We start from the raw sequence: 27,562 nt of genomic DNA, 5'->3' as shown, positions 1-27,562 counted from the left end.
TTTTTTCCGAACACACTTTGCAAATTCTTGTAGGATTTTTTTTCTTGTCCGTAGAGGGGATTTTGTCAGGGAAATGACGTCCAATAAGTCGATCAGATTTTGTGGCTCTTGCAGTTTCCTCTTCTTGTAATAAAGTCCCTGCTTTTTCGCTCAATGATTTTCCAATTGCTATTATAAATTTTTCAAGGTGACAGAGGGGTCTCAGGTTTGCAGGTCTGGTTTTTCGATATAAGATAAATGCGTTGACAATTGACATCATAAACAAGTGGAAGAACATTTTTTTCCACCATTTCATCTGTTTCCTCTTGAAAGGGTAATAGGAAATAAACTGGTCATTTCTGTCCACACCTGTTTTTTTATTGTTGTAATCCAAAATCAGATCTGGTTTGTGTTTTTGCAACATCCCTTGTTTTGTACGCACCGTAACTTCTGATGTAGTCATTTTATGAGCTGTTGATAGAGCTAAGACATCTCTAGTATCTTTCCATTTTATGCAGAGTAAATGGTTTCTTCTCATGAAAACAGTTTCATTTTTTTGTAGCTTTTTAGTGGTGACAGTCTTGGGCAACTCGGTCCTATTGCTCATGCAGGTACCGACTGCTTTAGTATTTTTCTCCCAGAGAAAGTCAAAAAGCTTTGGTGAAGAGTAAAATCTATCATTATAAATAGTATGTCCTTTATTGAGGTAATCTGCCAACAATCTCTCATATAGAGCTACAACTGTATTACTGGAGTCAGACTTACCGGTGTAGGCTTCAAATTTTAGAACATATCCTGTAGATGCATCACACAAAACATATAATTTCACCCCGTACTTGTCAGGCTTACTTTTATTATAAACTCTAAACCGAACTCTACCCCTGAATCCGCAAGTTCCTTCGTCTATGGTCAAATCTTCGTACGGTGAAAAACACATTGGGAAAGAAGTCAGCAAAAGATCTATATATGGTCTTAGTTTATGTAACGGATCGTGGCCTGGAGTGTTGAATGGGATGTATGTTGAATTATCATTGATGTGAAAATTTGCCAAAATTGCTAGGAACCTATCCCTGGCCATGACTGATGGAGCATACATAGATTTTATAAAATTGTCTGTTGACCAATAGTCACTAAGTTTAGGTTTTTTCACAACACACATGTGCAATACAATCGAGAAAAAATGGTAAATTTCATAAAGCTTTACGGTTGTCCATTTTGACCAGACACTATTTTTCTTCAATTTGTTTGATCTTCTTAGTTTATCGGTTATAGATTTGGCATATTTATTTGTCTCTGACTTCAATGATTTGATAAAAAATTCAGGAAAAAATATAGAAAACACATCAAATGGAGTTGAGTTCTCATCAATAGCAGCCGTAACACCAGCGCCTAACTCGTCAAATGCTGGTAGTGGCGGTGGGTTGTCCTCCAACCGCCATCCAAGTTCCTCATCAGTGGGTTTTTTTTTCTTCTTTTTCCTTGGTTGAGTCTGCTCCGGTTCATGTTCAAAGTTTTCATTTGGCACAGGTAAATTTGCATTATCCGGTAAGTTTTCATTTGGCGATATAGATCGATGTCTTTTGGTTTTACGATTATAATTAGTACTATTTGACCGGCGTTTTACTTGGTTGGTTACTTTATTAGGCCTAAGAGAACCTAAACAAGAAGTAGCTGAAGGCTGTAAGACATTATCTTCACGATCACTAGGTAGAAAATCAGGATCTTTGTCAACATTGTCGAAATCAGGATCACACAGTTCGTCATCCGAAGAAACTATCGAACTATTAGGCCTAAGTAATTTTCTGTTTTTGCAGATTTTATGATTAGGCTGATTGGGTGGTTGTTCATGACTAATTTCAAGAGGGTTAGGCCTAAATGGTATACCATCTGTAGGCCTAGTAGTGTCTAGAACTGTTTCTGGTTCATCACAGTTTTCTTCATCAGAGTAAATTGTAGGGTTATATTTACATCTAATTGGGCCTAAGTTTCTACTTTCATCTTCTTCAACTACTGAAATTGATTCATTTTTACAGTCATCATTGTCTATGTCACTTGGTAGTAAATCATAAAACACCAACTCATCAGGATCATTTTCATCAACCATGTATGTAACTGCACTAACCTCATTTTGAAAAGCATCTAAATTACTTACAACAAACTCACCTTCCGAACCAGAATCATAAATAGGATCATTCAAGTTTTCATTTACTGATATTGTAGTAGAACTAGGTCCTGAACATAAGTAATTATTTTCACTAAAAGATTGATTTTCTTCATCACTATGGTCTGATTCTGACAAGAGTTCACGAATATGACTCAACGTTTTTTTATCAAATATATCGCTCATATTTGACACTAAACACAATAAAAATTATCCACAACAAGGTATTGCTCATAACAAGAACTATTACGCAATCATAATACTTGTAAAAAACATAAAACATTCACTTTATTGAACACATAAACGATTGTAAACAAAGACAGCCATTAGCGCAGACAACAACAACAAAGCGTCGTCGTCGTCATCACTAAGCAATACGATGCAAGGCTGCAGACAGCTGGATCTTTTTTTTGTGTTACCAAACAGCTGCTTTTTTTTAGGTTGTGGGGTATTACAATCGAAGCCAGATGACCAAGGAATGGTTACGTAATAACAAAAATAGCAAATGTGACGTCATTACGTTGCTATGGAATTTAATATTGAAGCCCGACCTATACTCGGGGTTAGTTCAGTGTGTCTTACGTCATACCCCGACCTATACTCGGGCTTAGGGTTCAATGTGTTAAGAGGGGGTCTACTGTAATCCTTTACCAAAGTTATATTGTAGCCTGGCCCTGATGATCTGGTTGTTGGTGCAGGTGTGTCAGTGGCTGATGGTGCTAGGTCTGGAGCAACACATCCCCAGGTTCCTGGAGCACCAAGTGACAGGCACCAGTCTCCTAGCACTAGAGTCTCGTGATCTCAAGAGTCTGGGACTGCTAGGAGACGACAAGACTCGGCTCAAGCGAAAACTCAAGGAGCTTAGAGTGCAGGTTAGTGTCTCGCTATCGTTGACTAAAGTGGATACCCTAATGCATTTTGGTGATTCTGCCTTGACACTGTGTAGGTCTATAGTGTTGAGATGGTAAGACCGTCCTATACTAAAAGGTCTTCTTAAGTCTTAATGAGTGTGACAGTACTATAGGTCTATCGTAGTATGACTAAACTGTACGAAGTCTATAGTGACAAGACAGTATTATACTAAAAATGTATAGTAATGAGAGTGAGACAAATGTCTATAGAAACGAGGCGATAGGCCTGTACACCCTCATGTCAGATTGTTTGATCCTAACTTAGCTATAAAGCTTAGAAAAACTCATATGGTAGTAAATTAAATATTATATTGCTGGCAATTTAAGGAAATTGTTTTAATTATTTGTATTCTTCATTGTCTATATGAGTTTATTGAATAATATAGAACAAGTAAGTATTCACACTCATGTCAGAACGAGAACAGTTGGTCCTAACTTATCTATTTGGATCAAAACCATCATATAAATAATAGAAAATCACCTACTACATTGTACTGTGAATAAGTATTATGAAATTCTTGGTAAAATAAGATTAAGCATCTTATCCACGTATTAAAGAAGTAGGTATTGTATATATAACCAAAAAACGTTTCTTGTAAATTGTAAAATGATTTGTTGGTTGCAGGTGGAGAAGGAGCGAAGGCAGCATGACAAAGAACGCAAGGAGAAAGAGAGACTGCTCAAAAAGGCAGAGAAACTAGCAGAGAAGGCCAGCCGCAGAAAATAGAGTAAGGACTTGTGTTAATGCACCATGAGTGGCTTTATTGGTTAACTTTTGATTTGTGAGTTTAGTTACCATACCAATGCTAGGACTGAATTGGTATATCTTACCCCTTATTTTTTATACCCAAATCTATGGAAAACCTTTTGCTTAAATTTACTAGGCCTACACAAATCTTTATCTGAGTTTGACAAAAAAAATTAAAGCATGCTTCATTTATAGGAAAATTTAAATTTTCTGTGTTAGATGAAAGTTTTAATCTATTAAAAAACTATTTGAATCCAATCCTTGTGTGTTCACTCTAATATGCTATTTCTCCTCCTTGAATTTAAATTTTAAAAGAAACAAGATTAAAAAATAACATGTTTAATAAAAATTTAAATAATAGGTCAGCATTATGTTGTACTACTTGTCCTATACCGTAATTAACACCGTAATATTTCTAGGATGCCATGCACTTGATTACCTGAAAGATATTTTTACCACACCGACACAACAAGATGTGTTTGAACATAATTGTTCATGATTTTTCTTTCTAGATAAAAGATTCCCTAGAGAATTTTTTTCATCCTAATTGGTTTTAATTATGTTAATGATTCTCATGCCTGGCTCTAATATTGTGACTCTGATAGTAACCTATTCAAATGAAATATTTACTTTAAACTCTAGATTGTACAATAACTTGACCTTAATGTTTTCCAGATGATCAGTGATCCATTATCACCTGAACTTCTCACAGACCCTTGCTCGCCGATCATATCATGGTTTTTATAATCGTTTAAGCAGAAGTGTAGTATAGTTAGAACAAATAATGAGGTAGAGGACAACTTAGCAGCCTGTAAAATAAGTGTTCATCAATAGGTGTTAACTCTGTTTGTTAACGTCGTAAGTTCGATCGCAGTGGCTTGCATCGTCGTCTAATGATACTGCCATCGAATTGTCAAGTGCAATGTTTCTTGGGTGCAATTTTCTTTTTCTTGGAATTGTGCTTCGCGGTACAGCGAGAATGGTTGGAAATTATTTATATATTTTATATTAGTTCCTATCGATATTTTTATTTATTTATTTGTGGAAAAGTGAGGATTGAAATCAAAAGTGTTTGATGTCGCTTAAAATGTTGGTTCAATGAGTGTTATGAACTAAGCTGTAATTTAATACTGAAGGGAAACACTTTGAAATATAGTTTACTGAATATTCAGTTCAGTAGTAAAATATGTAATGAGAATATGAGATACCCTGAGAAAAAAATTTGAATTGTTTGTTTTAACAAAATCTTCTATAAGAAATGGAGGTACTTTTTGTGTCAACTGTATTAGTTTGGACAAAATTTCCTTAAACTCGTGTAAGTAAAAGTAACCGATTTTACTTGAATACTTACAAAATCTTTTCAATGCCGGCTTTTTTGAAAAAGGTTGGAAATAATACTAGATAACCTCACTTTTTTTTATTTACATATTTTACAAGTTGGTAAAGTACAAAAGAGCCATCGAAGAAAAATATTTATACTTTTGAGACTTAACCTCAAACACCCTTTGCTCTTAAAGCAACTTCCCATAGATTTACTATACGTTTTTGAAAACTGATATGTAGTTAATTCTTTTTTTAAATAGTAAAGGCCTAGTAATATCTTATTATGATTTTATAAGCTTTAAGGTTAATTTTGCATAAGGCTCATTAAAGTTAGAAGAGTTGGTTCAAAATTGTTCCCTTTTTCAATGTAGGTATTTAAGATTATTAAGATTGCATGTATATTGAAGGAAACGTGTTCTCTATTGGCCAGAAAAATAATGAATTTCTGGATAGCCTGGAAATATATACATTTCAGTATTTATTTGTACAGTATTGTTAAGACATTTTACCTTCACACCTTCGGGAGTTTTAAAAGAAATTATGAGTGATAACTTCAACTTTATGTTTCTGAAAGTATGTAGTATTTTAAATATCTACTCCCACCCCCAGATTGAAATAACTAGTAATTTGAAAGATGTAAATTAGAGGGAACAGAAACACATTGGATTCATCATGATTTTTGTCAAAATATCTGGGGCATATCCGTTAGATTGGGAGAAACATTAGGAATTAAAACAGTTTTTACACACCTGGCTTAAACATATTGTGTTTGTTAAGATTTTCCCACTGCCTACATCTATTTTTTTGCATTATTTCGTATATATAATTTTTTTTGTAAATTCAGTTTTTAATTCTTTTTTTTTTATAAGTAAATAAATACCATATCTTAATTCAACTAAATATCAATAGAAAAACATACTATGAAATAAGAATCATCTTTTCATTGCCCTTTGTTTTCCCAACTTCCCAAGGAATAATAAATGTTTATGAAAAAAAATTGTATGTTACATTTAAACTTCCCCCATCAAAATCTTCTGTTCAGGTTTGAACTCAAATAGACCGATTTTATCATTTTATTGAATGCCGTACAAATAATTTGTTTTAAAGTAGTTTTAAAATATATGAAATTGTACTGGTTGATTTGATATAGTATAGTATTTGTTTACCCTAACTAAAGTATATTCTTAGACTCTCGAGAACTACCTTCACTATTGAATTACAACTCAATACCCTCTTCCTATTTTTGCTCTTCCCAAATTTTGAACCATGACATTATTTTGAAGGTAGTTTTAAACATTCCGTTTTGCTCAAGCCGGCAATATTTGATTCCATTTAGTTGGGACCAACCCCACTCCCCTCACATTGATCAACAGAATACATGTTTCAATTGTACATAAGCTTGACTGCATTGTGATATTTTCATAGTATTAAGTTTTCCTGTGTTAAGTCCTTGCTGAAATATGCACATTTAAGCAGTTTGAATTTTTTTCAAATATTTAAGCATATAGTGATAGTTTTGAGATTTACTCTTACAATGAATGTTTTGTGATGTGTACCGTATCTTATTGTTTTGCTTATTTTGTGAAATTTGTTGCTGCTCAATTGTATACGATATTATTAGCATAAAGTTTAATATTATTGCGATTTAGTAGGTTTTATAGTATACAATCTCATGGCATCCATCACTATTTGTAGATTTACAGGAATAGTTGTTGGTAGTATCTAATTTTTATATAAATATTACAATATTGTGATAAATTATTAATGTCTGTATTGTGGATATGTGGATACTAAAAATCATACTCATTTGAAGATTTGCTTTCACTTTAGTCATGGGTGTTGCTCACAGTCTTAAAAGGATCGATATAACCATTCATGCATTGTCTTGTCAAATAATCATGAAACCCTTACTCTTATTTCTTTTGAATTTTAAAAATCCGTTTGATGGATTAATCTGGTGTTATTACTTGTGAGGTAGCAATGTTGTTAAAATATTTTCAAACAATTATGTTGTTATATCTTTTAGTTTTGCGTGTCAATATGTGTATAGGTATTGAAGCCTGCTGGAAGATAAGTTGTTCTTATCGAATTTCCCATATAGGGAATAAACTATTGCCGAAGGTCTCATGGTAAGACCTGGACCCAGGACCAGGGTTTTTTTTTTGCTGTATGCACCCTGAAATAAAAAACACCATTAGTTCAAATCATATATTGGTATGAGTGTGTCTCTTTGCACGATAACTCGAGTAAAAATTATCCGATATAAATTATTTACCTATTAAAAATATTTGATACAAGCGTCTAAACATAGGAATATTTGATCGAGTTCATGAACTAGCATGATCAGACTATGAGAACGAGATTTATAGGGTAAAATAGTAGTTTTTCCATTTTTGCCCCTTAAAACATAAACTTCGGCAATTTATTTCCAAACAATTGCGTAGACCTTACAAAAACAAATAATTGAGTGTATTGAAGCATTGTTGTAGGCTTAATGGTTACTGAGAAAGTGTTAAAAAAAACTAAATTTAAAATCCTCGTGTTATTTTTGTGTAGAATAAGTAAATTGTTGTAGTTTCCTAGTTTATATTTAAATTTGGCAAATTTATTGATTTTATAGTAGTATATTAACATTTCACTAAAATTACTTTTATATCCCTGTAGCAGCAAACCCAAGTAAGTACCCATTAAACCTCATGTTATTTAAATAGTGCAAAAATTTGATATTTTTAAGTAAGTATTTTAATAGAAATCCAATCAGCAAACATAAATTTGCCAGGTTTGCTGTGGTGGGGGTATTTTTCGACATTTTATAATTAGAGTGGTTTTATTTCCAATTATCTTTTTCAGCCTTCAATACCCTTTCAAATAAAATAGCTTGTCCCTAAAATTTCTCAAAGGAATGTGATTTTGTATAATGGATGATTTTAAACGTTGAATTGGCAGTTATTGTTTGTTGTGTTAAAATGTTTTGTTTTGATATATCAAAGGCTCAATCGCCAATCTATTGTATTTTTACATGGATGTATGCCGTACAGCTTTTACAAAAGCTCTACATAAATGTGTATTTTTCAGCAGGGATTATGTAGGCCTAACCTTTTTTGTAATCAAAATATTGTCAATTTGTATTATTATAGCATTAACAAGTTAATTATTTAAAATTTTGTATATTATTAATATAAGTTGTAACAATTTTGTTAGGTTATGTTGTCTGTTGACCCAGTGTGTATGTGTGTTTTTATATATTGTATTGTACTTAGCATTTATCATGTATTATTTCTGAACTTTACATAACATAAATTATTAAAGAATTTTACAAATATTTATGTTGTTTGGTTGCCTTTACATTTCTTGAGTAATTTTGAAGGAGGTAGGTTACAGTTTAGCTGGACCTGAAAAATGTCTTACTCTCTCCAGGAAGATAAATCCACATACTGCCAAACAACACAATTGACAGTGTAGCATATAAGATCTCAAACCATTATACTTACAAATCATTATATATACTAACAGTATGTGTGCTGGTACATCCAGAAATTCTGTTGATCATATTCTTATCTCTCATATTCAGTACCTTAAACTCAGTTGGCCAGAATGTGAGCAAACTGGACAAGGAAAGATTTTTCGAACAGCTCAAAGTCCCAAGGCCAATCTAATGGTGGATTAAATCAAATAAGTTATCTATAAAGTAGTGATGGTCAAAACCAGAAATTTCGAATCTCAAAACCGAAACCGAAACTTTAAAAATCGAATCCCGAATCTCGAATCTCAAAACCTAAACGCGAAACTTTTTTACTTAGCTGGTTACAAAGGTCAAGGTAACAAAAAATACACATAATCATAAAATGTTAAGTATGCAATCAAAACTGAAGGAGATCGACTCCTGACCGTGACATAACATTAACATAATTATGTGAATGTGACTGATAATCTTAAAACCCAATACAACATAATTTTTCATAAACAACCAACAAAAAAAATTAATTAAACTTCTAACACCAACATAAACATGAATATTAGATTAATTAGAACATTTAGTGGTCAATATATTTCTTTGTGTTTAGTAAAGTTGATGTGAAAGTGAAACTGAATTGTACCAGTTATAGTATTTAAGATACCTTTTGAAGTTCAGGATAAAATTTACTTGTTTCATTACTGTTAATGGTGATGTCTGCTCTGTTGCTACCAGCTTCTTTGGAAACAGTGTTAAAAACAATAACAATGGCACAAAAAAAATGTCAGCAGTTTCAAAAATAAAACTGCCAAAATCTTCAATTTCGAAACTTTTGAATCTCGAAACTTGGTGATCGAATCTCGAAACAGAAACTTTTCCTAAGTTTTGATGGTTTTGAGATTTGAGATTCGGTTTTGACACATCACTACTATAAAGTGAGATGGACTGATGCAATCACGTACACAGCATAGCGGCAAGCAGATCAATGTCTTAAATTTGTTTGTTTTAAAATCAGCAGCCAATATTGTTTAAAAATAGAGTTAGGTGTTTCTATGTAGTTTAGAAGGTTGTTGGCATTTAAGAAATATTTTGGTTTAGTGACCAGTCCATACACAGCAGTCAGCAACACCATTGGAAGAATTCTGACGTGTTAAATTCTTATCGCAGTAGTCAGTTAACGTGGATTTACCAAATCTCAAATCTCTTTGCAAAAACTTCAGCCAATCCTTCACTCATGTGTTTAGGAGTTTGGAAATAAGCTGAGATGCAGTGAGCGAAAGCGACATCGGATATGTTACCATCATAAATCTCTAGAGATCGATGGTTACAATACTCAGTGATGACATCATCCATTTCAGCTACTTTGTGACATTTTTAGGAAAAAAAGTAGACAGAGTTTTCATGGTAGTTCTAATTTCTTTAAGCACTAGGTCTGCTATTCTTCAGTGTACAAAAATTCTACAGTAAACAAAATTCTGTGTACAATATATATTATTTTCCCTTTTTTTTAGCCTAAATTTATTGTTTTATTGTGCGGATGATGGACTCAATCCCCAACCACAGGCATTAGCCCATTTGGGGATTACATTTCAGTAATTGTTGTTTGTACCATTGTAAATGATGTACTGTAATGAAATAAAAAGGATTCATTCATTCATTCATTCAGGAGCAAATCTCTAGGGATCAGGTCAAGAACTTCCTGGCCTTCACCCTGCAACTTACCTAGCATGCTTGTTACCTCTAAATGTCTATGCCTCATAAAGTGTATTGGTAAGACATACAAAATTACAGAGCTCAGGAGGAAAGCCCTGATGGAGAGTGCAGGGAGCTCAAATCCAACAATAAGCCGGCCAGGTTGTCAGAGTAGTAAAGCAGTAAAAGAAATCAGACATGTGATTTTCGCCTGAATAATGCTCACAGGTAGATACAGAGGATACATGCTTACAGGAAAACCCTTTGCTTTTAGCTCTGGTATGTTAAGGCAGAAATTTACTAGTATCGAAAAAGGTATGAGTCAGAACAGTGATTGCTACATAGCATATTTTTACAGCAGTTGTAGCGCAGGGTCATCCTACCAAGGAAAAATGTCGGCCTTAGTCACTACAAGATCGTGCCACTCATCTCCATTCATGCTTGGCTGAAAATACCTAGACATTAGTATGGTCCCATTTCAGATTAAAGTAAGAGTGAGTGCTGTGAAAGTGTGTTCAGTGGGGAAAGGAGAGTGGAAGGGGATGAGGAAAAAAATTGGTGCTAGACACCACTTAAGTGTACCATTCAATGTATCTTCTGTTTCTTACATCTTTGTACAGCTAGATAAGGATGTCAGGATGGCATTGCTCCCCCGGGTGAAGGGTATAAGTTTGTTAGCAGAAGCTTTGAGGGAAAAAGGGACTAACATAGCTATTGTGCCAGCTAAATCTGATTCTTCCAGGCTCTTTTTTTCAAATTGTTGAGTGCGAAAAAGAGACTGGAGTAGTTGGGCCACTACCTTTGATTGATTATAAGGAGTAGGAATTTGTTTTCATTTCCTATTAGTTTAATTTTTGAATAACAGCATAAAACACTTCATTTTTGACAAAAGTCCATATTGCCAGAGGAAAAATCAATAACTTACAAATAGTTTATTATATTTTGTTCCATTTATTTTGAACTAATAAAATGAAATAAAACTGAATATAGTAAATATCTAATAAACATTATGAAAGAAACTATGATAATATGAACAGTATATTTTTATTATGTTATTGAATTCCCAATAACTACATAGGGTACTTCATAGTCAATGTTAGGACATCTCTAATTCTTAAGTAATATATTTTTGAAACTGCACGATGTTCGCCTGTCTCAGTCTTTTGCTTATAGGATAAAAATAGCCTCATGTTGTCTGGGTTATAACGTGGTTGTGCATACCCCATAATCCTTATCAACTGTCTTTTTCATGGCAAAATCTAGTTTTTAATTTATTGTAAATGCGGAAGGTAGCTATGTCGAATGTCGAGAAAGAACAACTTCTAAAAGGAAACATCTGTTATCCTTGAGAAGTGAAATACTCAAAATTTAGGCAGTTTGATGAGGGTCACCCCACTACCATTATGCTTACCTAACGTATGTTGCAGCTGATTGACGTGTTGCTAAACCTTAGCTGTTGTTGAGCTATTGTTTTAAAGGTAGGATTAATTGGAGGGGATAGATTTCTTCCCCTAAAACCACCTAAATTTTGTGAAGAAATTACTTATATTACTTATTACTTACTCCCTCGACGTCTTTGACCAGCTCGTGGCTCTTGCTGGGTAGACCGAGAAAAAAAAACTAGATTTATATACATATTTACAAGTTGGTAGCAAGAGTACAATGTAGTCCCGATGTATAAACCCACTTGATAGCCATTTAAAAAAAGTTCTATATCATATCCATCTAACAATGGAATTAAAAAACATATTTTTATATTATTTCAGCTAAAATTAGCTATTTAGCTAAAATGGTGTGTAATTGGAAAAATTTACTCTGGAGCTGCATGGTACAAAAAACGCCAATTCCCTCCCTAAGTATAACAGATAAGGAGGAGAAAAAATGTTAAACAGATAAACATAACCTCAACTTTTTTGTAGACAATAATAATAATAGCACTTACTACTAGGCCTATACCAAAAGCAAAGTAATGTAAACAGTGACTTTAGACAAGTTGTTTGTTTGTAAAACTATTTACCTAAACTAAATCAGACTAAACGAATGGTTTAATAGCCTATTGTAAAACAAATTGATTTAGGTTCTTCTGATTTAATTGTGAAATGTCATCTGAAAGTGAAGAGGAAGACTATGTTTCTTATGGGACACCACTAGAAGAACTTGACGAAGGCAAGGATTAATTAATAATTCATTATTCTAGCAATTATAAAAATAAGTACTGACTGTAACAATATGCACAGTTACGTTTTAAATACCCTACCTAGGCTTATTTAGGATTTAGAATCTCTTTAAGTTAGGTCTACACTCTTTTTTGACTGACAACCCATTTTATATTTTTGTGTTCTACGTTCAACTAAAAAAAAGAAAAATACCTAAGTTAATTGTTGGGTCAAATCATCATTTATTTTTATTGTCATTGAAATTTAGGCCTAGGCCTAGTCCCAACATCCTTTCATCCCTAGTCTCAGCTGCTTCCTTCTTGCAAAAAATGACCGTGCATAATTTAAAAGCAACCATGTCATGTCGGCAGTGTGAGTGTCACTGTACCTTACTGTACCTCATTCCTAGAATCAGGTGAAGGTCAAAACTCACCCCTACTAACTTAACTTATTTATATTTGTTAAGTTCTGTTCAGTTTTGTATGAGGCTGGAAGTAGCTTCCGTGTGCGCTTTTTATTTATTTATTTATTGCCAACGGATTTCACCAATTTACAATAAGAATTACAATATAGTGAGGTACTCATGACTAAATACTACAACTAAGTAACAATGCAAAACTGATGGACCTAAGTTACTTACTGGACTTTTATTTGGCGTATTCTGGGGCTGGGCTAGGATCTGTCATGTTCCTTCTGCAGGAAACCACTCTCCATCATAGAGGAGTGTGAAGAAGATTGAAAAACAAACTGTAAATAAGTATATGTGAGTGAAAATTTAAAAACGTACGTTTTCAGGAAAAGCACTTTGCAAAATTTTTTCCCCTTTTTTCAAAACTTTTATTAGTTTTTTATTTCATTAACATTTGAAGTTTCATAAAATGTCCATGGTAACGCAATATCTTTGGTAGTTTTTTTTTTTAAAGAGCATCTTTAGTGGAAAAACACAAAATCCTGTCACGACCATAACGGACGTTTAAATGAATATTAAAAATAGTTAATATTATTTTTATAACTATGTTTTGCTATAAACTAATTTACTTTTATGACCATTATACAATAAAAAGGTCACTGAGCTTTTGGTATATTTGGTCTTTCTAGAAAAAAATAAAAAAACTCAAAAAATTGAAAAAAGCCAATAAAATCGTTTTAAGTTTGTATAACTCCGGAAAAACTTACCTGAGACCCGAAAAATCGTTATGTTTGTATATAGGTGTGCTTCTTTTGTGTATAAAACATTGAAATATGACGATATTTTAATTTTTGAAATTTTTATGATAGGAATCATAAACGTGATGGTCAGGGACAAGCGGTACGGTCGTGAATTGTCTGAAATAATCTAAATCTTTCTAAACAATCCTCTAATTATACTGTTAGTTATAATAAAAATATGTGTTTCAATTGAACTAAACTGTTCAATTTACAATTATATTAAAGTTATTGTCACGACCAAACACACTATAATCCATAAGGCTGGATTGGTCGTGAAAAAACCCGCGATGGTCGTGAAACTTTGGTCGTGAAATTACGTGTTATTTGGCTCTGTTCTGGCGGTAGCCCTGCACCTCATGTTCGAGGATACAAAGTGGACTTCTAGGTTATTCTAGCAATTGAAATATCTTATGAACAAAAATTAACACCATGTCTACTTCATCGAATGACTACGTACGGTCATGGACACACCAAAATTACAAAAAACACAATCTTTCCTTTATTAATCTTGTAATTCCTCCTTTCAACTCGAAACGACCGGCACTACAATCCTGACGTACACCCAGAACTAGTCTCTAAAACCAACTGACTCCATCGACGCCAGGCTTGCCACTGTCGTGCTCCAAAGTTGAAAATTTTTCCCAATGGTCGTGACGCCAAATCGAGGGACAGACTTATTTTGTCATGGTAGTCAGTTTGCAATGACAATAAAATTATAATATGCTCCTTTTTTGTAAGTTTAATAACCATTGATGACATAAAAATATGGCTTTATATATTTCGGCATGAATAATTAGTCTAAAAACAGCGTGAAAGTTGGAAAATGTACCCTAGGGACACGTCATGGTCGTGAATTTCGAGACTTTAAAAATACGAAAAAAATACCTAGAACCTACCTTTTTAAAACTAAATAAATGTGTGTAACATGTTGCCCCCGTCCCAAAAAATATAAAAACACATAATAATAAACTACAAATCCAGTATCTACGAAGTAAAAGGCCAGGGACATGAAAACGTACGTTTTTAAATTTTCACTCATGTACTATTTTCTGAAATACATGGTACCGTCTAGGGCCTACATCAAACATCACTACAGTCTACAGGAATTTGTCTTCTTCTCCTTCGGTAGGCCTAAGGTGTTATTTTACAGTTTTATTATTAGTGTTGCATAAAAATACTAAAAAATACTAAGCTTTGCAGTGGCGGTCCCAGGATTTCATTCGGGGGGAGAATGACCACCGGGGGTCTGGGGGGTATGGAATATCTTAAATTAACTAGGTACTAGGCTACTTCATTAATTTGAATTTTAAGCCTAAAAACATATTTTTATACGTTTTGGGCTCTAATATATGCTCAAGCTAGTAGTAAGTTATGTATGCTAGCTTATAAAATATTTCTGTGGAGGATATATACCTCCCCCCCCTGGGACCGCCACTGGCGCTTTGTCGATTCTTGTGACGGCCTGGAGGCAGCTTCTGTGTGTGTTGATTATAGAGTGTAAATGATTACTGTACCTAAATAATTATCTTTATTCGATTCATGACATTATACAGCCTAGTAAATATATAGTTTTAACAAGATGAGTGGAGAAGATAAAGTTTGAATTGTAACACTCTTAGTCAGTGTTGAAAGGGAGATTCACGAAAATCATATGTACGTACAGGACCATTTAGTAAACCGATTGAGAGTTTCATAATCTAGAATCACATTAGGCCTATAGTACATTGTGGTACAATTTAAATTAACCTCATGATGTATTTTATAATTAGGAGTTCACTAAACACATTTTTGATGTTTAAAATAAAAAATAAAACCTACCGGTACTAGTTTGTGCACTAAAATACAAATATTACTTGATAAATGTTTGTGTTTTGTTTTTATTTACCTGGAAGTAACCTCCAGGTGTGCCCTCTCCCGTTTCAGAAACCTATGCGCCCTCTGAAAGGTTAAATTGTGTTGTCAAAGTCGAGTAACCTCTAAATCCTTTTCGTCTGATGATCCTAAGTCAAACAGAGCGTAAAAGACCAAAGCACAATATGAACTATAACTAAAGCTCAACGACAATTTTTACTCATTATTTTCAACCCTGTTGTTCCTCCCACCAGAGCTTACAATATAAAAATATATGCCTAATAACTCATAATTGGGTTTAGGCTATTTGTTCATGAATGTTTAATAGAATGTAATCTGGCATCCCATTCTTGAACATCTTAAGATAAGATTGTCAAAATATTGGTTGAGATAAAATCAGTGTCTGTGTGTACGTAAAGTGTAGTATCATCATATTAAGTTAGTGTGAGAGCTGTCTGCTAATGATAAGTTACTGGTAAGCTATCCCAGTGGTAGTGTATGACACTGCAATATCCTCTAAGTAGGCCAAGTAAGTTATACTATAAATGTAGCCTAAATAATATTTACCTATACAAGTTTTGTTACAGATACTATCCCAAAGAAAAGACCAGTGACAGTAGAAGATCAGGTTGCCAAAGACAAACATGGACGACGAAGATTTCATGGGGCCTTCACCGGAGGGTTCTCAGCCGGATTTTTTAACACTGTTGGTTCTTTGGAAGGTTGGAAACCATCTCAGTTCAAGTCATCACGTTCATCAAAATCAAAGGCACAGTTTCAAAAACCTGAAGATTTTATGGATGATGAGGTCAGTACAGTTTTTTTTTTTATTTGCGGTAGACTATTCTGCTCACAAATTTCATTGTAGGCTAAGGCCCAGCGCTCACGGTGTGACTGTTTTGCAACTTTCGTTGCAAACCACTGTTTTGAGACCTCGGCAATGTATTGCAGTGGGGACGTGCACACGACGCAACTGGTTGTATGCGATTTCAAAAAAAGTTTGAAACCAGTCACATACAACCGTGGGCCCGACGTTGTAGTTGCGTTGCAGACTTCAGTTGCACGAGACCACGGGTGTTTTTGTGGTGTTTGGTGGTATTTTGGTGGAATTTTTACGGCCGAATAGTGTTTTAGTGTTTACAATTTCCTATCCGAATAGCTCTAGCTGCTACAAACAGCCTAGTACTAACATCCTTGCTCAAATAAGGTTGAACCCAATGCTCTCTCAGTACCCTTCGCTGTCTTCGGTATTGATAATAGCTAATAACGTCTTCTTCGTCTGAGTCCGACGTAGTAAGCACACTTAAGGCCTTAAAACAACTTAACTGCACTAAATTTGCACTCCACTGATTGCACAATAGACGCAACTGTAGTTGTAAAGCAGTCACACCGTGTGCGGACAAAAGTTTTGTTTCAGTTGCAAACCTGGTTCCAGACGCAACTGGTTTGCAACAGTTGTTGTAAAACAGTCACACTGTGTGCGCTGGGCCTAATGTTAAACCTAAAATTTTGGTTTCGAGCATCTATAGGCGTACTTAACATCTAGGCCATCATTAATTAGAGGTCCTTGTTTTGAAGATGCATGAAGTGTTCCCTGCATATTTAGTTCAAACGTCTGATGATTCAAAAACTTATCTAAATTAATGTTTTATCAGCTCTTAGAACCCTAAACGTAAGTGCTTAAAAAATGTAAGTATAACAACTAACGTACGGTATATGTTTTGTAAACTCAATGCGCTAAAAAATCCTTTTTTTCACTCAAGTTTAATGTAGCTTAAGATTATCATATCCACACAGTACAACAAAACTAGGGTAGGCCGAATTATTTTTTTATCAAGGGTACTCAGTGTTGAGTGTTCCATTTTGTAGTTTATTGTAGTGTGTATTTTTTTGCAGGACATGGATGAGTTTGGTATTGCCCCAAAAGTGTTGCGTCCAAAGGGAGACTACAGCGAGGATCAAGGTCCAAGTAGGAAACGTCATTTTCCACAGGTCTCGGACGGTCCTATTCCTGGCACTCCGGTCCTCAGCACCCTCATTGAACCTGTCAGGTAGCCTACTTGAATACATTTGCTTCACAATAGGTTAAGTCTTGAATGCAATTTAGATTTTTTTACTAATTTTGTCTTGTTTTTTTTTTTTAGAAATTGATTTTATTGTTTTAACATAATGTCCAAGCCCTCACTGTGGGGGGGGGGGGGGAGATGTTCACGATGGCGACGTGACTGCGAGACAAGTTATGGCCCACGATCTCAGGCCATGTTTACAATGGCACCGTGGAAGGATTTTTAAAAACAAATCCTTTTTTGCATGGAGAAAATATTCTCACCCAGTGAAAATCAAAACATATCTAGCCTATATACGTATCTCATAATAATTCTGTACTTAATTTTCCTTTTCCCTCAGGGAAACAATTGGAATTCGTTTGCTGAAAAAGATGGGCTGGAAACCAGGACAAGGTGTTGGTCCGAGGCTTTCCAAGTCTGAAAAAATAGTTTCAAGAAAGTCTCGAAATGAAGTAAAAGTTTATGGCTGTGCTCTGCCAAACCAGGAATCAACACTGAGAGGAACATCAGACGAGTCCGAGGAGGATGATGATATTGACCCTGATGTGACATTTGCTCCGGATGATTTTGATGCATGGACTGTCAAGCCTAAGGATGACTGTTTTGGCCTCGGTTATTCAGGCCTTGACAGAAGGCCTGTTCTATCTTCCCACATAGATTTATTTGGTCCGGCTACGTCTTCTCTGATTATGAGTGAAAAAAAGAAAAAAGTCAATATTCGAGGTCAGGTAAGGTTAAGAAGTTTGTTTATACCTATCAAATTTAAGCTGCTTTGAAGTTTGATCTTATTTTTAAATTTAGTGTTTTAGTGATAAATTATTTCAATAGAAAGGGGTTTAAACCTAATAGGTCTATGGGTCCAAGTCTGGGAACAGATTTTTTTTAATTGCAGATGGTGCAACAAAGCTTTACTGACAAGTAGGCCTACTGTAACTAAAAATCTATTTTGAAAAAATATCAATTCTCTTGTCCTGGGGACAATCCACAAGGAGTCAGGAAGAAAATCTTTAATAAGAGCATAGGTTGAGTAGTAGGCTACCTTAAATTAAATTAGAAGAGCACATTGCTGCAAATCTGAAAAACGGTTCATCCCAGGCAAAACAGCAGTGGATTAAATTACAAACTCCAGCTTTTTGGAAAGAGTTTTTAGTTGTCATTCTTTGTCCCCTCAAAGTTGAAACTTTTATTGGGATGGAAATGTCTGCAATAATGTATCAGATACCAAAACTTGGCTTCAATAAGTCCAAGTTCATAATTCTTCACCACTGTTGTTTTGGCTAGGATGAACCTTTCCAGGTCTGGTTTTGGCTCTGTGTTTTCCTCATTTTATGTTGATTTAAAAATTTATTTTTAAGAAAAACATCAGCCAACAAAGTAGCACCACATACATCATGTAGGCTATGTTTACTTTGATACCATTTTTCAATCAGGCCTTTGGAGTTGGCGCTTTTGAAAGAGAAGACCAAGACATTTATGCTGCAGATGATATGAGTCAGTATGACTTTGCTCTCGACACACCACAAATGTTGGCTGAGAAACGTCAGCAGGAACGCAACAAAAAGCAAATGTCTAAAACTCAGACTTCCGCAGATGTTTTAGAAGGTATGGAATTTTGTTCTGTAGATGTGACCGTTAAATATTACTTGAATGTGAATAAATTAAACAATTAAACATGTACAGTACTGGTAATTAATTGTTAAAATCTAATACAGTAGGATGTACTGTTTACATTGTACTGTAAACAAAAGTACCACACATCCAAAAGTATCCACAGTAATTCATTAATATACTGTAGTAGTAATTTTACTGTAGTGTTTGATTGGATAGTACAGTACTTCTTAAAGAGTATCTTGATTATCATGTTTTGGTAAATGCATGAAGTACATTTCCTAGATTAATCCATATGATCCGATTTCATACTTTCAAACAGAAATTTTAAAAGTTTATCACTTAATTGACTTTTCAGGTTTTGAGCTGTCGTCAAAAACCTTAGTTAGGAAGACTTATCCTCCTCCACCTCTTCCTGCTGGTTTCACCCCTCAACATGAGGTCAAACAAAGCAGGTTCAGTGCTCCCAAGGTCACTGATATACTCAAGGTCACTGATAAGAGACTAACTGCTGCTGAAAGGGCTGTGATAGTCAATGAACCTGAATTGTCATCCACTAAAATACTGGTGTGTAAATTTTTAAAAATATTTTCATTAAATTTGTGTTAAAAACAAATACCCTCCCCAAAAGTAAAATTTTCAGAAATAATTTGAGTTTAGAAAAGAAAGGAGGTCATGTTCTTAGTCTCCGCCGGTATTTATTTTAAACTTTTTTGCCCCATTTACTGTGTGTGTATCTAGTGAAAGTTTTTAAGTCTAGATGTTTGACTAGTTTTATAATATTTTGGATTAGCTATAATTTAGTGTTATCGGGATGACATTGTTGATTGCCCTGGATAAATTTGTCAAAATCACTGGTAACCCTTAATGCCAGTTTGGAAATATAAAAGCAATACAATGTTAAAACTTTAAACTGAATAAATACATTTTCACAACGTGTTATGAAGGACTCTTTATATTATGTGTTATATTAATTAACAGGTCTTTATTGAAGGATAACATTTGTTTGGCCTGTCTTGATGAGCCCCTTACAATTCCATGATTCATAATCGATTAATCTTGCTCTGTGGAGCGAGCTGGTCTGTGCTGGTGGTTTAGCACAGAACTTTCGGTCCAGGATTAAAATCCCACCAAATCAGCAGTGGAGTTTATCTGTGAGTGATAATGCAGCATACCAATAGGTCTAGCCTGAAGTAATGTGATAAACAGTCATGGAAAACGCTTAATAATCGTTGTGAATTCAAATGATATTTTTGATGATTCAAAGTTTCTACTTAGAAAAAGACAATAAAAAAACAAACCGAGCAAGGAATTCCCTAAAAACAACTTTGAATAATTGTCCTGCGACCCCTCTCCCAGCCCTTTAGAGAAGTGGTGCAAGTCTAATGTAGTTTCAAGGTCTAACCTAAGTAATATGAAAAACTATCCTGGGCTAGTGCCCCAGGAGTAAAGTAATGTCCTAGGACAAAAAAATCATAATCGATTAAAATTAAAATTAGGCGTTTTATACTGCTATTTGAATTCATAAATTTTTAGTATCCCGAATTATCTTTAGAGCAAATCTTGCTGTGCGTAGTCTTTTCGATATGTTTTTACCATTATATTTGTGAATCAATATAGATTCCAATCATCTAATACAAATTAGCATTACAAATAACAATTATGACAACATTTTTCTTGCCATAAACAAAACCATGTACACAGTGATCTTTATTGAAAATTATAATTATTCCACAGCCCAAGGCAGCACCAGAAATAGAAAGGACTACAACTTCATTCCGCCCATTTGTGGCTGATCCTGAAAAACAGGAACGATACGAGAAATTTCTGACTCTTTCAAAACAGGGACGAGAAGGTTAGCTATTGACACCATACAAATATAAGTACACAAGGGGGCCATGGGCAAATTGTAAATTTTACTATTATAAATCTGTAGAGTAGGTAGACAGGAAAAATTTGATTTTATATAAAAAAAATTATTTCTTAAATTAGGCTACTGTATATAGATAGATGAGTCCTACCTTGCACAAGCTTATATTGATCTACATATTAGACGATGATATTTATTATTAAACTATGACGTCAGTTCTGATGACTAAAATAGAAATTGTCTAGACAGTGTAAAATGTTCTAAGATTTTGTCTATGAATCAACAAAATATTAAAGGGTCTGACTTAGGGGAGGTACGAATGAGGCATTTAGTTCAATATTCCTCCGCGAACAGCGCTGTAGTAGAGAGCACTTTGGCAATGAAGGTTTACTAATCGCAAAAATAGTTCTGTTCATAAAATAAAATTATAAATGCCTCAAATTCAATTTTATTATTTTTTAATTATAAAATTAAACTATCATAACCTAACCGAACTAACCAAACTTGCTGATAAAGAAATAATATAACAAAAGTTTAGTAATCGGAAAAATAATTCTGTAAATAAAACTAGAAATTGCTCAATTAAAATTTTATAATGACTTAATAATAAAATTAAACTGTAATAACCGAACCAAACCAACCAAACTTGCTGATAATAAAAAAATCTTGGACAAAAAGTTAACGCTACCAGCGGGATTTGAACCCGGGACCTACAGTATATCAGCCCAGCATGCTAACCATTAGACCACCGAGGCCGATGTCTATTGTCCGTTTTGTTACGGTAATGGCGTTCCCTCAGCTAATAAGAAGCCCACAGCTGTCATCGTAGCCTCTTCTATACCTCCCCTGAGTAAATACCAATATTAAAGGGTCTAAACAAAAATACAGCCATGTCTTTCAGTAGAACTAGAGCACTGTTTTTTCTGTTTTTCTGTTTGTGTTGATATTTTTATTGTTACTAGTTACTACTTCCAGTATATTGACAGTGTGCAAGTCTGATACAAACAGTTACCAAGCATTATTCAACCATATGTCAATTCGGTATTTTAAAGTAATGCCATTTGAAATTATACAATAAGCCAAAATAACTGGAACCCTAACAAAAATACTTTGTTCTCTAATTAAATATTACATTTTTAATCTATGGAGGATGTATTGAAGCTCAAATTATAACTAGTCATTTCATAAAAGTCTTAAGTTCAAAATATTTAAATCAATTCTTAGACACAGCAACAACAAACATGAATGCTGATTGAAAATATTATGGAGTCAGATTATCTGTGTATCTTTGTTACCGACTGAGGTCATCTGGTTATTAAGTTTTAAATCATTCATTAGAAGCACAATGATTAAGGACAGCTGGGACCCAGTTTCAAGCCATCACTAGGCTACTCACTTTTCTCACATTTTTAAAAATAGAAGTGTTGGAATACGGTAGAGAATAATTTATTTATATATTTTTTTCAAACCAGAAACATTGAAGGAACTGCAGCCATTTTCAATGACGGAGTGGGAAAGAGAGAGGGAGAGAGTGGAATTTGAGCAAGCAGCTAGGTTGTATCGGCCGCTCAGTGCTGCGTTCAGTGACCGCTTTGTACAAGCTAGTGCTGCAGACGACGCTACAGATCCCCTGGTGCCTGTGGCGAGATCTACGGACCTCGATCAGGATGTGAAGAGTGCAGCAAAGATGAAGATGTTTGGCAAACTTACACGGAGAGTCAGTGAATGGACGCCCCACAACACACTGTGCAAGAGGTTCAACATTCCCCCACCAAGGTTAGTTCTTGGCCTGGTAAATTTTATTCGAGATGGAATTCAGGTTTATAGTAACCTCTACCATAAATTGTATGGTCTTGCACTTGATTAATCTGTTTGTGAGGTAGCTTGGAACCAATTTTTTAGCTAACTGTTCCCGTTCACAAGTAATTCTTACACGTACTTGAATAGAAATAACTACATTTAGAGACGAAATATTATATTTCTACACCAATCAACATTTTAGTTTACTGTAGTTGTATATTTAAGGCTATGCTGACAAATATTAAGGGATTGCAACGTTTAGAACCTGATTCAGAATTGTTTATCACTTTTTGTTTGACTGGGGTTGTATAGGAAGTAAATAAGTGGTGCAATCATGGTTTAAGATACCTAGTTAAATAAGTAAAAAGAATAATCTTGATTTTGTTTCACAGGGGTAGTGGTCCTTCCGTTCAAACAAAAACATCTCGACCTAAGTTTTCAGTTTTCAACTTTCTGGATGCTGCACCATTCAACAAAACAACTTCAGATGTAAATGACAGTCAACCGGAAATTTTAATGGAAACTTCTACTAAAAGCTGTACTTTGAAAACCCCTATGGAGACCCTCAGCTCTGATTTCACTTCAAAGCAAACATGTTCATCTCAAGAAGCTATTCAGCCAGTAGAAGATAAAGAAACACCAACCAGATCCAAGGATGAAGATTTGGTAAGTGGTTAAGTTAAATTTTGCTGGTTTGGTGAAAAAATACTATTACACCAAGATTTAAACTATCAAGAAGCAAATAAATAAGGTGTTTGTGTAAAATTTTTGCCAATTTTTTTAAGTAGATGTGGGAAAATGTTGGTTCTTAAGAAGATCTATATACTTATTTAATACGCAAGCAGGATTTTTGTGACAATTACTCCTCCGAAACTACTGAACCGATTGACATGTTTTTGGTGTCATTGGAAAGAGCGTAACGTGAAGTTGTGCAGGAAACTTTCTTTTTTTTAGGTAAATAATTAGAGAGTGAGGCCCTGGGGCCATTTAACGTTTTGCATTTCTCCTTATGATTAACATGGGAAACAAACATTGTTATGAAAGTCCAGATGTTGTCAGAAATTAAAAGTGAGAAGAAGAACATATGTTACAGTAATTGTAAACAGGCAATAAGTTTGCTAATTTAACAGTATGATATTAACATTTACTGACTTGGTCGAAATGAAATATTTACTATTTGAATTTTGGTTGGCGTAAATATTACTATGGAAAAAAGCGAGAGAGCCTAATTGATATACTAAAAAGAAAACTGAATCAACACTGTGCTGCATTTCATAGTAATCATTGAAAGAGCCGATTTATAAACTATGGAAACATAGGAAAGTCATAGAACACCACCAAGGAGAAGAAATAGAAATGATGTTTTGTTTTTAGAATTTATAATCGTTATTATGGACAACCTAATGCGGCTATGAGTAAGCCTATTTGTAGAAAACACTAAAAAACAAGATCAGTTTTAGAAAAATTATAAGATGTTTACAAGAAATGTTGATTATATCGATCTGTTATATACATCTTGAGTATTTCCATAATCCTTTAGTCGAATCTTAAAGTCATCAAACTTCAACTATGTTATTTTTTTTATAGCGCTTATAGCTTATAATAAGTATTACAGCTTAGCAATTGCTCGAATCCGAGCAACAGGGACACTAGTAATATTATATTTCGGTACTTATGTGTGTACACTTCACACCAAGTGCTACACACAATTGCAATGTCAAGCTAATGGGAGAAAGTATGTATCAGTTTGTGGGTTACTGTTTATTTATGAATAGGCCTACTGTACATTGTTACTTCTTATTCAACTCAACATGTCTCCAACTATTTCATCCCACTATATTCTCCATAAACTTGCTAGCTTTTGCAGATGACATAGTATTAATTACACATAATATAGAAGAAATGAAAGATGTAACAAAAATGCTTATTGAACATACAAGAAAAATGGGGCTATACATAAATGAAGAGAAAACCAAGTTTATGACATGTGGAAGAAAACAAGATGATGACCAACCAAGATACCAAAATAACAACTACATTGAAATTGAACAGTATAAATTTAAGATAGTAACAAATTTCAAGTATTTGGGAGTCATCCTCACTAGCGATAATGATGAAGAGCTAGAAATACAAAATAGATTAAACCTAGCACAAAAAAGTTTTTCGGCCTGTCACAAGATACTAACTTCAAAAATAATATCCCACACCACCAAACTCAGGATTTATAAGACAATCATCAGACCAGTTCTCCTGTATGGTTCAGAAAATTGGATCTTAAGCAAGAAATCAGAAAGGAAAGCTATTGTATTTGAGAACAAGATTTTGAGGAAAGTGTACGGACCGATTTTTGAGGATGGACAATGGAGATCGAGACATAATTGGGAACTAAGAGAATTATTTAAGGATCCAGATATTGTCGCTGAGGTACGGAGCAGAAGACTGAGATGGGCAGGGCATATTCTGAGAAAAGATGACAACTCCCTATCAAAGAACATCTTGAGGAATAACCCAGAAGGTAGAAGACCCCTTGGAAGACCGAAACTTAGATGGTTCGACCAAGTGGAGAAAGACCTGAGGAAGCTAGGGAGAAGGAAGGAAGATGCAAGAAGCAGAGACCTATGGAGGCAGTGTGTTGGGGAGGCCAAGTACCATCTAGGGTACCAGTGGCCACAGCAGTAAGTAAGTAAGTATATTCTCCATGCTAATAAAATGATAATACTCGTATTATAAAATACAATTCCTATAAAAAATATCTCAACCTCAGTAGTACTTTGGTTGAGTTATGTCTTGTAGATTGTAATAATAAGAGTGTTATGTGTGTTTTTTTTAGGAACAATTAGCAGACTCAACAAGTAAAATGGACCTTTACAAAGCGATCTTTCTCAGCAGCAGTGATGAAAGTGATAATGAAAATGAAACCAAAACTTCAACTTCTCAGCAACAGAAAATCGTGACAGCAACAGAACAAAATATTCTGAGGAATACTTCCCCCCCTCGAGGCATCTTTGCTAACCTGGACTTTGAGAAATTGAACAAACCAAAATCTGATTGCCCTAGTCCAAAACCACAAGATGTACCTAAATTAGATATTGTAAGAAATACATCCCCTCCTAGAGGAATATTTGCTAATTTGGATTTAATTTCTGAAAATAACAAAGATAAGCGTGACATATCAAGAACTTTAAACGAATCAAAAAATAAATTAGTAAACCACTCAGAAGAAAGTGAAGTGTTTGGGCCAGCCTTACCGAGAAATCAGAGGTTAGAAGTGAGTAAAACAACAAATGAAACTCCTTCTCTGCGTGATCATGATGAATCTGGACTAATATCAAGCAGGTCGGTTGATGTACAAAATAGAGTTAGTGTAGTTACCCTGGATAGCTCTAGTGATAGTGAGGACGATTGGGTGGAAAAGAATGATAAGAGTGACAGTGATGATTCTGATAAACCCTCATCAAAGAAGAAACACAAAAAAAAGTCACACAAGAAAAATAAAAAACACAAGGAAAAGAAACACAAACACAAAAAGAAGAAAAAGAAATAAAATTATCTTTTATTTGTATTTTGAGTTTTTAAATCAAAACCTTATCACACTTTATTCCCTTTTTGGTTTCAGGGAGTTGACCAGGCTTGAACAATTTTATTATTAGCTACGTATTCTATCAGTACATTCTATCAATAGTTAAAAGTGTTACTGAGATAAAATGTTAAGGGGATACGCCACTATCTCTGGGCCATATTTTTGATTTTTTTTACATTTTCCAAAAGTTGCATTTTTAGATAGGACATTTAATAGTGAACATTTACCTAAAATTGTTTGCCATTTCGACAACTCCTTCTATAATATAAAACGCCGCAACCGGCAATTTGACAAAATTTTGGAATATTTATTATTTTTTCCTGAAATTTACATTTTTAATTTTGTATCATAATTATGTATTATGAAGGTATAAAGTAGGATACATTTATTTAAAACAAAATAAGTACTTTGCTATTTTTATATATAATATAACATAATAAATTAGTGTAGTTATGGGAATTTTAGTTCTGCCAACCACCTGTTACATCACCTGCGATTATCTCAATACCGTGTTTTTTAGGTTATTATTGTACAAAAGTTAGAATAACTCCGTTAGTACTATACTTATAGTATTAAAATTTTCACCAGACCTTCTTTATATAGCAATAAGGGATTCTGTGTATAGTAAACCCTATAGCATTACATTTACCAAAAATATTTATGTTTACGCTACATTTTTTAATTTTTTTTAGCTTTTTTCCATATTTTGAATAAAAAGTGCCCTAAAAATGTTGTTTTTTTAGTTACCATAACGATTATACACAGAATTACTCATTATTTCATCCTGAATCAGAAAATAAATAGAATATGTCATTCAGTTCAGTAGTTGAAAAATTATTCTCAATACCAAATCTCTAAAAATTTGGGTGAAAAAAAATAAAAACTCATATAAATTTAGTAAATAAGTCATAGATTCTATACCGTATTTTTGGACCTAAATCTTCTAATTAGGTCGAGTATAAAAAAAATATACTAATTAGGTTGACAAAAATAAAAAATAAAAAAAAAAGTTTGAGATAGTGGCGTATCCCCTTAAGGACTTTTTAGCAGAATTAGGATTATTATGTACAAGGATAGGGATCAGCTAGTTTACCTGGTAGACAGAGTCAAAGTCAAAGATGTTTATTGTCTTTAAACACATGTGTGCGATTGAC

At 34.0% G+C, this 27,562-nt stretch overlaps 2 protein-coding genes across 8 annotated transcripts in view; both read left to right on the top strand.

Moving 5' to 3' along the window:
* LOC129002018 (neurabin-1) overlaps positions 1 to 4,986 on the top strand; it is a 68,345-nt gene extending 63,359 nt beyond the window's left edge. For all 7 annotated transcript variants that reach the window (XM_054429509.1, XM_054429507.1, XM_054429508.1 and 4 more), the window contains 3 exons: positions 2,839 to 3,012; positions 3,677 to 3,779; positions 4,475 to 4,986. In XM_054429509.1, the coding sequence (XP_054285484.1) occupies positions 2,839 to 3,012; positions 3,677 to 3,778 (276 nt within the window). In that variant the 3' untranslated portion in view covers position 3,779; positions 4,475 to 4,986. The remainder of the gene's footprint in view (positions 1 to 2,838; positions 3,013 to 3,676; positions 3,780 to 4,474) is intronic.
* Positions 4,987 to 12,285: 7,299 nt separating this feature from the next.
* LOC129004153 (G patch domain-containing protein 1) lies at positions 12,286 to 26,410 on the top strand. The gene is made up of 10 exons (XM_054432595.1): positions 12,286 to 12,434; positions 16,072 to 16,292; positions 17,381 to 17,535; positions 17,891 to 18,278; positions 18,981 to 19,152; positions 19,517 to 19,725; positions 20,896 to 21,013; positions 22,501 to 22,804; positions 23,221 to 23,494; positions 25,659 to 26,410. Exons 1-10 carry the CDS (start codon positions 12,368 to 12,370, stop codon positions 26,370 to 26,372), a joined length of 2,622 nt encoding a protein of 873 aa, XP_054288570.1. The 5' UTR covers positions 12,286 to 12,367; the 3' UTR covers positions 26,373 to 26,410.
* The last annotated feature ends 1,152 nt before the right edge of the window (positions 26,411 to 27,562 follow it).

Source organism: Macrosteles quadrilineatus, unplaced genomic scaffold (genome assembly GCF_028750875.1).
Source record: "Macrosteles quadrilineatus isolate MER2022 unplaced genomic scaffold, UCM_ALF_1.0 Scaffold_9__3_contigs__length_116548681, whole genome shotgun sequence".
In the NCBI taxonomy this organism is placed as follows: domain Eukaryota; kingdom Metazoa; phylum Arthropoda; class Insecta; order Hemiptera; family Cicadellidae; genus Macrosteles; species Macrosteles quadrilineatus.
The sequence above is the reverse complement of the archived record's forward strand: the minus strand, read 5'-3'. Positions and strand labels throughout refer to the sequence as shown.

Bases quoted from the DNA above. Each gene is read 5' to 3' on its own strand.
- LOC129004153 (XM_054432595.1), top strand. From the start codon at position 12,368: ATGTCATCTGAAAGTGAAGAGGAAGACTATGTTTCTTATGGGACACCA. The intron at 21,014-22,500 runs GTTAGCTATTGA...TTTTCAAACCAG, and splicing joins TTCAAAACAGGGACGAGAAG to AAACATTGAAGGAACTGCAG. The intron at 23,495-25,658 runs GTAAGTGGTTAA...TGTTTTTTTTAG, and splicing joins GATCCAAGGATGAAGATTTG to GAACAATTAGCAGACTCAAC.